This window comes from Rhincodon typus, chromosome 15, assembly GCF_021869965.1.
Source record: "Rhincodon typus isolate 14 chromosome 15, sRhiTyp1.1, whole genome shotgun sequence".
Lineage (NCBI taxonomy): Eukaryota > Metazoa > Chordata > Chondrichthyes > Orectolobiformes > Rhincodontidae > Rhincodon > Rhincodon typus.
Window position 1 is genome coordinate 57821942 of NC_063346.1, and position 13199 is coordinate 57835140.

The window sequence follows — 13199 nt, forward strand, 5'->3', positions numbered from 1 at the left end:
TAGCACGGCTGATCCACCTAGCCTGCACATCTTTGGTCCATGGGAGGAAACCGGAACACCCAGAAGAAACCCACACAGACACGGGGAGAATGTGCAAACTCCACACAGACAATCGCCCGAGGGTGGAATCAAACCCAGGTCCCTGGCACTGTGAGGCAGCAGTGCTAATTACTGAGCCACCATGTCTCCCATTTAAGACAAGATGAAAAGGAATTTATTCCCTCAGAAAGAATTTCCGGTCTTTGAAAGTTCCTACCCCAGTGAGCAGTATGGGCTTTTGTCATTGAATATATTCAAGGTTAGGTTACAGATTTTAGATAGTCAAGGTTTATGGGGCGAGGCAGGAAAGTGGAGTCAAGGTCACAACTGGATCAGCCATGTTCTTACTGAAAAAGTAAGGCTCAAGGGGCCAAATGATCTACACTTCCTCTTGTTTTGTATGGTCATACATAACCCTAGGGACCAGTGACCATCCAGAAACCCTATGGGACAGATTCAGCGACAGATCCCACGAGTAAATGTCTGACCAGGAGTTTCACAGGTGTCAGCAGAGTACACTATTAGAGAGTGCCTTACTAAGGACTCCATGGACATTTGTTTACTTGAGAAAGTATCTAGTCATAGTTATTTCCACTAGATCTGCACCTCAGATCGAAGTCACAGCACCAAAGTTCAATACTGAATGGAATAGACTAAAAGTGTTCAAACATTTATTATTCAGTGTGTTGCCTGATCACCCTATACAAGTAGGAAGAATAATAATTAATGAACATTTTTAGGACAGTTAGACATGCACACATTATTTCCTGTTCTCTGATGCCCAAGGCAAAACCATTATGGTAGAAGTGGTAATGAGGAAGGAGTGACACAAATTTGATGTCTTATCAGCAAAAGATTAAACTATTTCCATGGAATTCCCTGGTTGTGAGCTTAAACTTGTTGGAGGCAGTTGGGAGGGGTGGAGACGTAATAGAGATCAGCTCTGAAGAATGAATAATAAAAAAAACTTCAATGCATTGGCTGATGTGTTTTTGTACCTAGTCCTTGGAAATAGTTATGTCAAGTGATTGAACCTTTCCTCCATGTTGTAGCTTGTTTCCCAATAAATGGTCAGGCAGGGGGGTCCTTTTTTAATAAACAGCTGCTTCTGGCACATACATGGTTGACTTGCACTTGCCTGATCCAAGTTTTCAATGTTATTCCCTCTTGGAAACAGGCACACTTCACATCCTCGTTGCTTTCTTCCTTACACTGGAATCTTTACATTGCACAGCCACAATACGCAGCCAGAATTTTTTTTTGTATTGGTTCATAACAGATATTTTGCTGAGTTTGGGCATGATGGGGTTGGGGGCAGAACCTAAGCTTTCCAGTTCAATGATCCTGGGTTATGGAAAGAAATTAGCATGGTCCTTGTCCAGATTGAACTCTCAGTCAAATGGAAAGCCAGTAAATGGTCGCAAGAATGGGAGTACGCAGAATGGGGTGGGGGCAAAACTGGAAAAAAGGCTTCACTGAAGTCAATTACAACACCCACGGTCATGTCAGAGAGAAGTGAATAAATAGCAAGCCAGTGGCCATTGTCTGCATGTACAGTTCAAAGAGGTCCTGTCTAATACTCCGGCCAGTGGCAAGTGCATTCTACATCTCAATGCACAGAAGCTGGGTGAGAGTGGGCGATACTGTTCCAGATGCTTCCAGTCGCAAGGAGGGAGACGCATGCATGTGGAGAGTAGATGTTGTTGTTAGCGACAGGCGATGATGATGAAATCATTCACCATGAGTAGACTGGCGATCAAGTTCTCCAGTTACCTGTAACAAGAGACCACAGCGAAGACAACCTGATCAGCAAGAACTCAACTCAAAACACACACACAGTATCAAGGTCCCAGTGCTCTCAAAAATCTATTATGCAGCAAAAAAAACCCTTGGGTCCACAATACAGCTGCAGACTGCCCCTTCTCTGTGTTTACTCAGGGGCAGCAGTGGTTTATTTGCTAGCACTTCCACCTTGGAGAATCTCCAGACACTCAAACACTGCAAACTGGACTGACATACCAGTGGAGTGCTGAGGAAACGCTGCACTGTTAGAGGGTGTCAATTTTCAGATGAGAATGCCTGAGGATGCAAAAGATCTCATGGTGGCTATTTGGAAGAAGATCAGGTAAGCATGACTGGTATCCTGGTTATTTATCCCACATCCAACAATGCTAAAACAGCAATGATCAGGTCATTATCGTAGGGCTGTTTGTGGGAGGTTCCTGTGCACAGTTGGCTGCTTTGGTTTGTACATTAAAATGGAGACCATATTTCAAAAGTAAAGCACATCTCACCCCAGGATCATAAAAATTGCTTTGTAAATGCAATGGTGATTTTCAACAATGCATTAAACTACAGGTTTCTGGTCCCAGTTTGGTCTCAATGTCCTGCAGTTGCATTGGGGGTGGTGGAGGGAGAATGAAAATCTGGCTAACATTCCCACTCCTGGATCCTATAGGACATTTTAAAAAATCCAAACAACTGCGGGTGCTGGAAATCAGAAACAGAAAACAGAAATTGTTGGCAAAACACAGCAGATCTGGCAGCATCTATGGAGAGAAAGCAGAATGAATGTTTCAGGTCCAATCACTCTTCCTCGGAACTCAGTTTTCCCAGCAATTTCTGTGTTCGTTTCTTATGGAATATCGCCTGCTGATCACGCCTTATGGGGGCTTCAGGCATATCAAAAGCACCTGCAGACTTCTGGGAATTTGGGCAGGGGGTTAATGGACCCAACAGGGTTATTTGTACTAAAATGTAAAAAAAAAATCCCAGTTCTTGTGAGTGTGGCATATAAACTTCAATAAAGGATGGCATAGGCTTGACTGCGATGCTCCCCACAGTTGAGCAGCCTCATACCCATCAGCCATTCATGACTTGTATTTCCCAAGATGCACCATACCACAGGACTCACCACACCCGCCATGCTTTGAACTTCTGAGTATTTGGCTTCGGAAATTTGCTACGCATCTATCATCTTTGTAACTCTGCTGGTACACATAATGGGTGGAATGCTTCCTTCTGCACAATAATATTTCCGTAAGTCTGAAACAGCACCAACAATGCTCCAAGAGCTACGCCCTCGTGAATGACCCTATGTCGGAAATGAATCTGACATGGAGCCATCTTACTTTGGACCCTCACTATCACGCGGAACTTACAACCTGAAACAGGCCATTTGGCCGAATGGCTCCATGCTGATATTTATTCTGTAAACAAGCCCTCTCCCATCAATCCCTACACCTGCCCAGCAGTTTACCTCATCTGATTTGCATATCCTGTTCTTCACTCTCTTGTGTACTCAGATCAGTTAAAGGTGTTTATAGAATTTGCTGTAATTACTCAATGAGTTGGCAAGTTCCACATTCTTTCTGGGTAAAGCAGATTTTTCTATTAGATTAATTACCAACTGCCATATATATGTGTCCCTCCTAGTGCTGGTCCATCCCACACAGGAAAACATTTTCCATAGAATCCCTACAGTGTGAAAACAGGCCATTCAGCCCAAGAAGTCCACACAGACCCTCTGAAGAGAATCCCACCCACACTCATCCCCCTACCCTATCCATACATTTCCCATGCCCAATCCACCTAACCTGCACATCCCTGGACATTATGGGCAATTTAGCATGGCTAAGCCACATAACTTTGAACTCTGGGAGGAAACCAGAGCACCCAGAGGAAAACCACACAGACACAGGGAGAATGTGCAAACTCCACACAGTCGTTCGAGGCTGGAATTGAACCCGGGTCCCTGGCGCTGTGAGGCAGCAGTGCCAACCGCTGGGCCACCGTGCCACCCATCTTCTCTGTTTATCCTATTAAACTCCCTTTCTTATAATAAATACCTCTGTCAAGCAACCCTTCAGCTTTTTTATTTACTGAGAAGGCAGCGCTGGCCTGTTCAACCTTTCTGGTAGGTATTATCTCTCAGTCCTGCATTCATCCTTGTGAATTCTTCCCTAGTGTCATTTTATTAACAGGGAAAGCAGAAATGCTGAAGAAGGGTCCCGACCCGAAACGTCAACTTTCCTGCTCCTCTGATGCTGCCTGGCCTGCTGTGTTCATCCAGCTCCATACTGTGTTATTTCTGGCTCCAGTATCGGCAATTCTCACTATCTCTGACTGAATTCCAAGTGTGGTCTAATGACAACCTCTGTGTTTCTCAATTCTAGACATTTAGTCTCTGTTTTCTGTCCTTTGAATTGCAATTTTTACAGATTTAAATTTTACATTGAGGATATTTCTGACACTACTTACAGTGGAAGAGTTGTTTCATGACCCGGTAACAGTTATCAAATAAAGCCTTGGGCCTGATGGACTTGCTCTTGCTGTACTCATCCACGTCACTAATACGATATAGTATTTCCTCCACTCGCTCATCTTCAATATCTTTAATCTTAACATTCAATAGAAAAGAGAAGGAAAGATTCAACAAACAGCAGCAGATGACGAATCTGAACGATATTTAAACTACACTTAAGGCACAGAGTTTTTATTTTATTTTTTTCTCTCTCAGTAGATTTTCCAATCAATTTTACCCATTTTACCCAGTAATGATACATAATAATCAGATTTCCGACCAGTTAGCACCTCATTCAATGTGCAACTGGATTTCACACTTGCACCAGCAGTGACTCCCTAACATCAGGGCCTAATGATGTGCTCCAGACCGGTGATGTCCAACAGAAAGTGCTGACCATGCACACAGTGTGACTGCAGACAGACCATTTTAGCCCATGCATAGGTTTTAGTGGAGAGCACTTTGTACAGGAAGCAGGTAAAGATGGAGTCATAGAGTCAGAGAGATATACAGCACGGAAGCAGACCCTTCGGTCCAACTTGCCCATGCCGACCAGATATTCTAAAATATCTAGTCCCATTTGGCCCACATCACTCTAAACCTATCCTATTCATGTACCCATCCAGACGCCTTTTAAATGTTGTATTTTTACCAGCCTCCACCACTTCCTCTGGTAGCTCATTTCATACACACGCCATCCTCTGCGAGAAAAAGGTTTCCCCTCAGGTTTCTTTTAAATCTTTCCCCTCTCACCTTAATCCCATGCCCTCTAGTTTTGGATTCCCCCACCCTGGGGAAAAGACCATGTCTATTTACACTATCCATGCCCCTTATGATTTTATAAACCTTTATAAAGGTCACCTTTCAGTTTCTGACGGTCCAGGGAAAATAGCCCCAGTCTATTCAGTCTCTTCCTTTGGCTCAAACCCTCCAATCCTGGCAACATCTTGTAAATATTTTCTGAATCCTTTCACATTTCACAACATCCTTCCTACAGCAGGACGACCAGAACTGCACACAGTATTCTAAAGGTGGCCTAACCAATGTCCTGTACAGCTGCAACATGACCTCCCAACTCCTACACTCAATACATTGATCAATAAAGGCAAGCATACCAAACGCCTTCTTCACTATCCTATCTACCTGCCACTCCACTTTCAAGGAACTCCGAGCCTGCACTCCAAGGCCTCTGTTCAGCAACACTCCCCAGGACCTTACCATTAAGTGTATAAGTCCTGCCCTGATTTGCCTTTCCAAAATGCAGCACATCACATTTATCTAAATTAAACTCCATCTGCCACTCCTTGACCCATTGGCCCATCTGTTCGAGATCCCATTGTACTCTTGAGGTCACCTTCTTCACTCTCCATGTGCATTTATGTAAGCTATATCTACCACCAATCAGTAACCAATAATTGTGAAATACTCCTGATGCCCTTAGAATACTCACCCACTATGTTTTACATCTTACTACTTGTTATGAAGACACTTTATATGTAATATTACTCATGGGACTTAAGGTTTGAAAGGTTATGAAAAGGTTATTTCAAGTTTTATAGGCATAACTGGAGTGGTTTCTTTAAAAGAGATCACTGAACATTCACTGCTGATATGCAGTTTTTTTTAGGAAGGCTTTCTATGAATGACATGTTTGTTGATAGCTGCTTGCTTTGCTATAAATCCTGCTGGGGTCATTTTAAATAAAGACTGGCTTGAAGAGATCTTGTTTCATCTGTTACAATTGGAGGGAAGCCTGCTAAGAACAAGTTAGATTGGAGGAAAGCCTGCTAAGAAAGCCTGCTCAGCTGATCTTGCATTCTGAGAAGAAACCCTTCCTGTTCAGTTCAGGATGAAACCAATTTGTTCTTTTGAAAGTGTGATTGAAGAAACATCACAAGATTACATTTCTTGAGTACGGTGGATCTGTAAGACTTCAGAGACAACTTTGAGCAATGAGTGACTCAACACATGTCACAGCATCAGACCAACAGACATCAGAACATTCTGTGCTTTACCATTTTGCCTTCAAGGATGATCAATTGTCCAAAAAGCCAGTCTCTGCAAAGGCATCTTGTTCTCTTTTCCTGGAGTATGTATGTGTGTTTTGGGGAGACTTAGAGGGATAAGCATTTATACTTCAATATTAATGACTATGGGTGTTAATAAATTAGCCAATAAATAATAATTGTGTATATTAAGGTTGATAGATCTTGTTATTTAAAACCTGATATAAATTATGCATTTAACTGGTCATCTTGGCAACTGGAAATAGTATTTCTATTTTAAGTTGTGACCCACGCAATAGTGGGACTAAATTGACAGTCCAGCCTCAGTGGTACAGGTAGGTCTCCTATAACGCGATAGTTCAGTTCTGTAGAAAACTGCAATATAGAAAATCTTGTTATAGGGAAATCAGTATTGAAAATCACTATACTTGCACAGCAGAAAGTTTGTGTTATCCAAACAGCATTCACTACTCCTCAATCGTGTTACAGCCAATTCATATTAATGAAACAAATGTTATAGCAGAACTATCTGTAACTAATTTACCAACAAGCTTACAAAGTAAGATTAAAATACATATGCAAACACCATATGTGTATGAGCATTAAGTTCACATGCTCAATGTTGCCGTTTATTATTACAGTTATAGAGTCATAGAGATACAGAGCATGGAAACAGAGCATTCGGTCCAAATCGTCCATGCTGACCAGATATCCTAATTACATCAAGTCCCATTTCCCAGCATTTGGCCCACATCCCTCTAAACCTTTCCTATTCATATACCTACCCCCTGATGCCTTTTAAATGTTGTAATTGTAACAGCCTCCACCATTTCCTCTGGCAGCTCATTCCATACATGCACCACCCTCTGTGTGAAAAAGTTGCCCCTTGGATCCCTTTTATATCTTTCCCCTCTCACTTTAAACCTATGACCTCTAGTTTTGGACTTCCCCACCCCAGGGAAAAGACCTTGGCTATTTACACTATCCATGCCCCTCATGATTTTATAAACCTCTATAAGATCACCCCTCAGCCTCCGATGCTCCAGGGAAAATTGCCCCAGTCTATTCTGCCTCTCCCTATAGCTTGAACCCTCCAACCTGGCAACTTCCTTGTAAATTTTTCTGAACCCTTTCACATTTCACAACATCTTTCTTATAGAAGGAGACCAGAATTGCACACATTTACTAACCAGAAATGCAATTATGTACATCTGGAATCCAGATGTAGCTTGTGGTTAATGTATTGCACAACATTAGTCTAGACATCCCTGTTCTCTTACCAGCACAGAGTCATACACCAACATTCTTGAGTTCTTCACAGTAGAAGACACTAGTAGCCTACCAGAACACCAAGAAAATCAGGGAGCAGAGGTGAGGGTAGTGACCATCACTAAGGAGAAGAAACTGAGGAAGCTAAAAGGTCTGTAAGTGGAAACATCACCTGGACCAGATGGACTACACCTCAGAGTTCTGAAGGAGATAGCTGAGGAGATTGTGCAGGCATTGGTCATGACCTTTCAGGAATCACTGGAGTCAGGGAGGGTCCCAGAGGACTGGAAAATGGCTAATGTAACACCCCTGTTTAAGAAGGGAGGGAGGCAGAAGACAGGAAACAATAGTTAGTCTGACCTCAGTCATCGGTAAAATTTGGAGAGACTATTAAGGATATGACTGCGAGTACGTGGGAGTGTAAGGCAAAATAATGCTGAGTCAGTATGATGTTGTCAAGGGGAGGTCATGCCTGAGAAATCTGTCAGAATTATTTGAGGAGATAATGAGCAAGTTAGACAAAGGAGAGCCAGTGGACGTGATCTATTTGGGTTTCCCGATGACCTTTGACAAGGTGCCACACAGGAGGCTGCTAAATAAGATAAGAACCCATGGTGTTAGGGGCAAGGTGCTGGCATGGATAGAGGACTGGCTGACTGGCAGAAGACAGAGAGTGGGGATAAAGTGGTCTTTTTCACGATGGCAGCTACTGACAAGTGGAGTTCCCCAGGAGGCTACGATGGGACCATAACTATTCCATAATAGATTGACGATCTGGACGAATGCGTTGCAGGCATTGTTGCTAAGTTTGCAGATGACACAAAGATAGGTGGAGGGACAGGTAGTATTGAGGAAACTGCAAAAGGATCTGGACAGGCTAGGAAACTGGGTAAAGAAGTGGCCTATGGATTTTTTTTATTCATAAAGCAGGGATGGAAAAAGGATAGACCAGATCCAAAAGTTAAAGTTCTAAACTGGAGGAAGGCCTAGTTTGACGGTATTACGCAAGAACTTTCAAAATTTGGGGGCGAATATTCGCAGGTAAATTGATGGCTGGAAAATGGGAAGCCTTGAAAAATGAGATAACAAGAGTCCAGAGACATTATCTTCCTGTTTGGATGAAGGGCAAGGCTGGTAAGTATAGGGAATGCTGAATGACTAGGGAAATTGAGGTTTTGGTCAAGAAAAAGAAGGAAGCATATGTAAGGGATCGAGTGAATGCCTAAAACAGTATAAGGCAGTAGAAGTGTGCTTCAGAGGGAAATCAGGAAGGCTAAAAGGGGACAGGAAATATTTTCGGCAAATAGGGTTAAGGAGAATCCAAAGGGATGTTACAAATACATTAAGGACAAAAGAGTAACTATGGAGAAAATGGGGCCCCTTAAAAATGTGTAGAACCACAGAAGATGTGGGAGATATTAAAAAAGTATTTTGTATTAGTGTTTACTGTGGAGAAGGATATAGAAACTAGAGAACTTAGAGAAATAAATAGCGATATCTGTGAAAAATATCCATACCACACAGCAGGTCATGCTGGAGATCTTAAAACATATGAAGGTGGATAAATCCCCGGGACCTGATCAGGTGTACCCTAGAATTCTGTGGGAAGTGAGGGAAGTGATTGCTGGCTCTCTTGCTGAGACATTTGTATCATCAATAGCCACAGATGAGGTGCCGGAAAACTAGATGTTAGTTAACATGGTGTCATTATTTAAGAAAGGTGGTAAGGAAAAGCCAGGGAACTATAGACTGGTGAGCCTGACATCGGTGGTGGGCAAGTTGTTGGAGGGGATCCTGAGGGACAGGATTTACATGTATTCCAAAAGGAAAGGACTGATTAGGGATAGTCAACATGGCTTTGTGCATGGGAAATCGTGTCTCACTAACTTGATTGAGTTTTTTGAAGAAGTAACGAAGACGATTGATGAAGGCAGAGTGGTAGATGTTGTCTATATGGACCTTAGTAAGGCCATCAACAGGGTTCCTCGTGGTAGACTGGTTAGGAAGGTTAAATCACATGGAATACTAGGAAATCTAGCCATTTGGATACAGAACTGGCTCAAAGGTAGAAGACAGAGAGTATTGGTGGAGGGTTGCTTTTCAGACTAGAGGCCTGTGACCAGCAGTGTGCCACAAGGATTAGGGCTGGGTCCACTGCTTTTTGTCATTTATGTAAATGATTTGGATGTGAACATAAGAGGTAAGGTTAGTAAGTTTGCAGGGGACACCAAAATTGGAGGTGTAGTGGTCAGTGAAGAGGGTTACCTCAGAGTACAACAGGATCTTGATTAGATGGGCTAATTGACCGAGGAGTAGCAGATGAAGTTTAATTTAGATAAATGTGAGGTGCTGCATTTTGGAAAGGCAAATCATGGCAGGACTTATACACTTAATGGGAAGGTCCTGGGGAGTGTTGCTGAGCAAAGGGACCTTGGAGTGCAGATTCATAGTTTCTCAAAAGTGGAGTCATAAGTAGAGACGATAGTGATGAAGGTGTTTCCTTGAAAGTGGAGTTGCAGGTGGATAGGATAGTGAAGATGTGTGGTATGCTTGCCTTTATTGGTTAGTACATTGAGTATAGGAGCTGGAAGGTCATGTTGCAGCTGTACAGGACATTGGTTAGGCTACTACTGGAATGCTGTGTTCAGTTCTGGTCTTCTTTCTATAGGAAGGATGTTGAGAAACGTAAAAGGATTCAGGAAAGATTTACAAGGATGTTGCCAGGGTTGGAGGGTTTGAGCTACAGGGAGTCTGAATAGGCTGTTTTCCCTAGAGCGTCAGAGATTGAGGGGTGACCTTGTAGAGGTTTATAAAATCATGAGGGGCATGGTTAGGGTGAATAAACAAGGTCTTTTCCCCAGGGTGGGGGAGTCCAAAACTAGAGGTCATAGGTTAAAGGTGAGAGGGGAAAGATTTAAAAGGGACCAAAGGGGCAACTTTTTCACGCAGAGGGTGGTGCATGTATGGAATGAGCTGCCAGAGGAAATGGTGGAGGCTGGTACAATTACAACATTTAAAAGGCATCTCGGTGGGTATATGAATAGGAAGGGTTTAGAGGGATATGGGCTAAATGCTAGTTTAATTTAGGATATATGGTCAGCATGGATGAGTTGAACTGGAGGGTCTGTTTCCATGCTGTACAGCTCTATGACTCTGTGATTTTGTTTATGGGACGAAGGCATCACTGACCAGGCCAGCATTTATTGCCATTTTCTAATTGCCCAGAGGGCAATTAAGAGTCAACTACATTGCTGTGGGTCTGGAGTCACACGTAAACCAGACCAGGTTGGGATGGCAGATTTCCTTCCCTAAATGACATTAGGAAACCAGATGGGACTTTTCTGACAATTGACAATGGTTTCATGGTCATCAATAGACTCTTAAATCTCTTTATTAACTTCAGATTCCACCATCAACCCTGGCAGGATTCGAACCCAGGTTCCCAGAACATTACTGGGTCTCTGGATTAACAGGCCAGTGACAATAGCACTAGGCCATCCCTTCCCCTTAAAATACAATGTGGAAAGGTGAGATGTTATGAACGTTTCTCTCATTTCTCAAACCCCTCTCCCACCTTCAAGCCAGGAATCTGTTGGTATGTTCTCCATTTGCTCTAATGCTCAAGATCCTTGGCAGCATCCTGGAAAGCAACCTGGATGATTTTTTTAATATTTTTTTTTCATCGAATGTAGATAGTGCTGGCTAGGCCTATATTTGTTAACCATTTGGAACTGGCCTTGAGAAGGTGCTAGTTGTGGTAGAAATGAGATTTATGTAAGTTGTGATAATGTAACTGATGACATGACTCAGACATCAAAGATGACACTGGTCTAGAATGAGCATGTGAAGTGAGAGGCCTTAGACATTAGAGCTATATTTGATAACCTACCTGTATGCAGGTAATTAAAGGAGCTATTATAATACATAAAGAATTGAAGGCCTTCTTAAGAGATAAGGAGTAAACAGCCTGAGGGTCAGTTTATTTTCAGGTACAGTCAGCCTGAGATACTTGCACCAGTATCTCAATGCACAGATAGCAGTATTGGCTTAAAGCACAAGGCAAAGCATTTGTTGAGCCACCTTCTTGGACTGCTGCAATCTATACATTTCATGTACACCCATAGTGCTATTAGGAAGGGAGCTCCTGGATTTTAGCCCAGCGATAGTGAATATATTCAAAGTCAGGATAATGCATGACTCAGAGGTGAACTTGCAGGTGGTAGTGCTCCAAAACATCTTTGCCAGTCTCCTTCTACATGGTTCAGGTTGTAGGTTTGGAAGGTGCTGTTGAAGGAGCTTTGGTGAGCTGGTGCAGTGTAGGGGTTCCCTAATGTACTAACGTCCAACTTACAAAAGATCCATCAAATGAGCATTTCCTGCACTTACGAGCAGCTCATTTCCATTGTCCTGCATTGTGTTCTGACACTTGTACAATTTGGCTTGCAAACAGACATCAGAATGTAACCCGTTCACAACCCCAGGATTGTCTGTCCATCTTGTAGATGGTACACACTGCTGCCACTGTGTGTCAGTGGTGGGGGGGTTGGGGGGGGGGGGGTTGGGGGGGGGGGGGGGGGGGGGGTGGTGGGGGAGGTGGTGGGGGTGGGAGTAGCTGTTGAAAGTGATGGTTGGGATACCAATCAGCACACTTTGTCCTGGATGGTGACAAGCTTTTTGAGTGTTTTTGGGGCTGCCCCCATCTAGGTAAGTGGAAAATATTCCATCACCTTGTGCCTTGTAGATAATGAATGGATACTAGGGAGCTAGAAGTTAAGTTACTTGCTGCAGAATTCCCAGTCACTAACCTGCTTTTGTAATCACAGTATTTATATGGCTGGTTGATATAATTTCTGGTCAATGGTAACCTCCATGGTGTTAATCGTGGGGAAATTCAGCGATGGGAATCTATTGAATGTCAACAGGTGATAGCTAGATTCTGTATTGTTCCACATGGTCAGTGCATGGCAGTGTGTGGCACAAGCATTCCTTGCCAGTTTTCCACCCAAATCTAGATGCTGTCCATGTCTTGCTGCATTTGGACATGGACCGTTTCAGGATCTAAAGTTGTTGTGAATAGTTCTGAACATAGTGCAATTCTGAGCAAACGTCCCCACTGCTGGCTTACAATATTGCCACCCCACCCATCCATTCCCTTCATCAGCAGCATACCATGTTTGCAGCGTGAATGGCCTGTGAAACACACGCTATTAACTTGCTAAGGCTTCTTGTGCAGCATGTTCAAAACTGAAGCCTACCATCAAAAACAACAAGGCCAGCAGATGTATGAGAGATCAGCATCTGCCAGTCAGACACCATCCTGAATTGGGACTTTATCGTGACCGGGTCAAAATCCTGGAACTTGCTCCCTAAGATTCCCAAAGGTGTACCAAAACTTTATAGTCGGCAGCAATTCAAGAAGATAGTCACCATTAGGAATGCACAATAACCGCCTCACTAGCAACGCCTAGATTCTGAAAATTAAACACTCACATCATAAATTTAAATCAGTATAATCCTCAGTTATCCATCCACTTATATAAAACGCATGCCCATATTTGAAAGGCAACAGATTTAGCGCAGTA

At 43.0% G+C, this 13199-nt stretch overlaps 1 protein-coding gene across 2 annotated transcripts in view; it reads right to left on the reverse strand.

Annotated features, from left to right (window-relative positions):
* Positions 1-708: 708 nt before the first annotated feature.
* The window catches only part of il34 (interleukin 34), a 69801-nt gene continuing 57310 nt past the window's right edge, over positions 709-13199 (reverse strand). For both annotated transcript variants that reach the window (XM_048605549.1, XM_020510467.2), the window contains 2 exons: positions 4300-4438; positions 709-1812 (listed from right to left, as the gene is read on the reverse strand). In XM_048605549.1, the coding sequence (XP_048461506.1) occupies positions 1796-1812; positions 4300-4438 (156 nt within the window). In that variant the 3' untranslated portion in view covers positions 709-1795. The remainder of the gene's footprint in view (positions 1813-4299; positions 4439-13199) is intronic.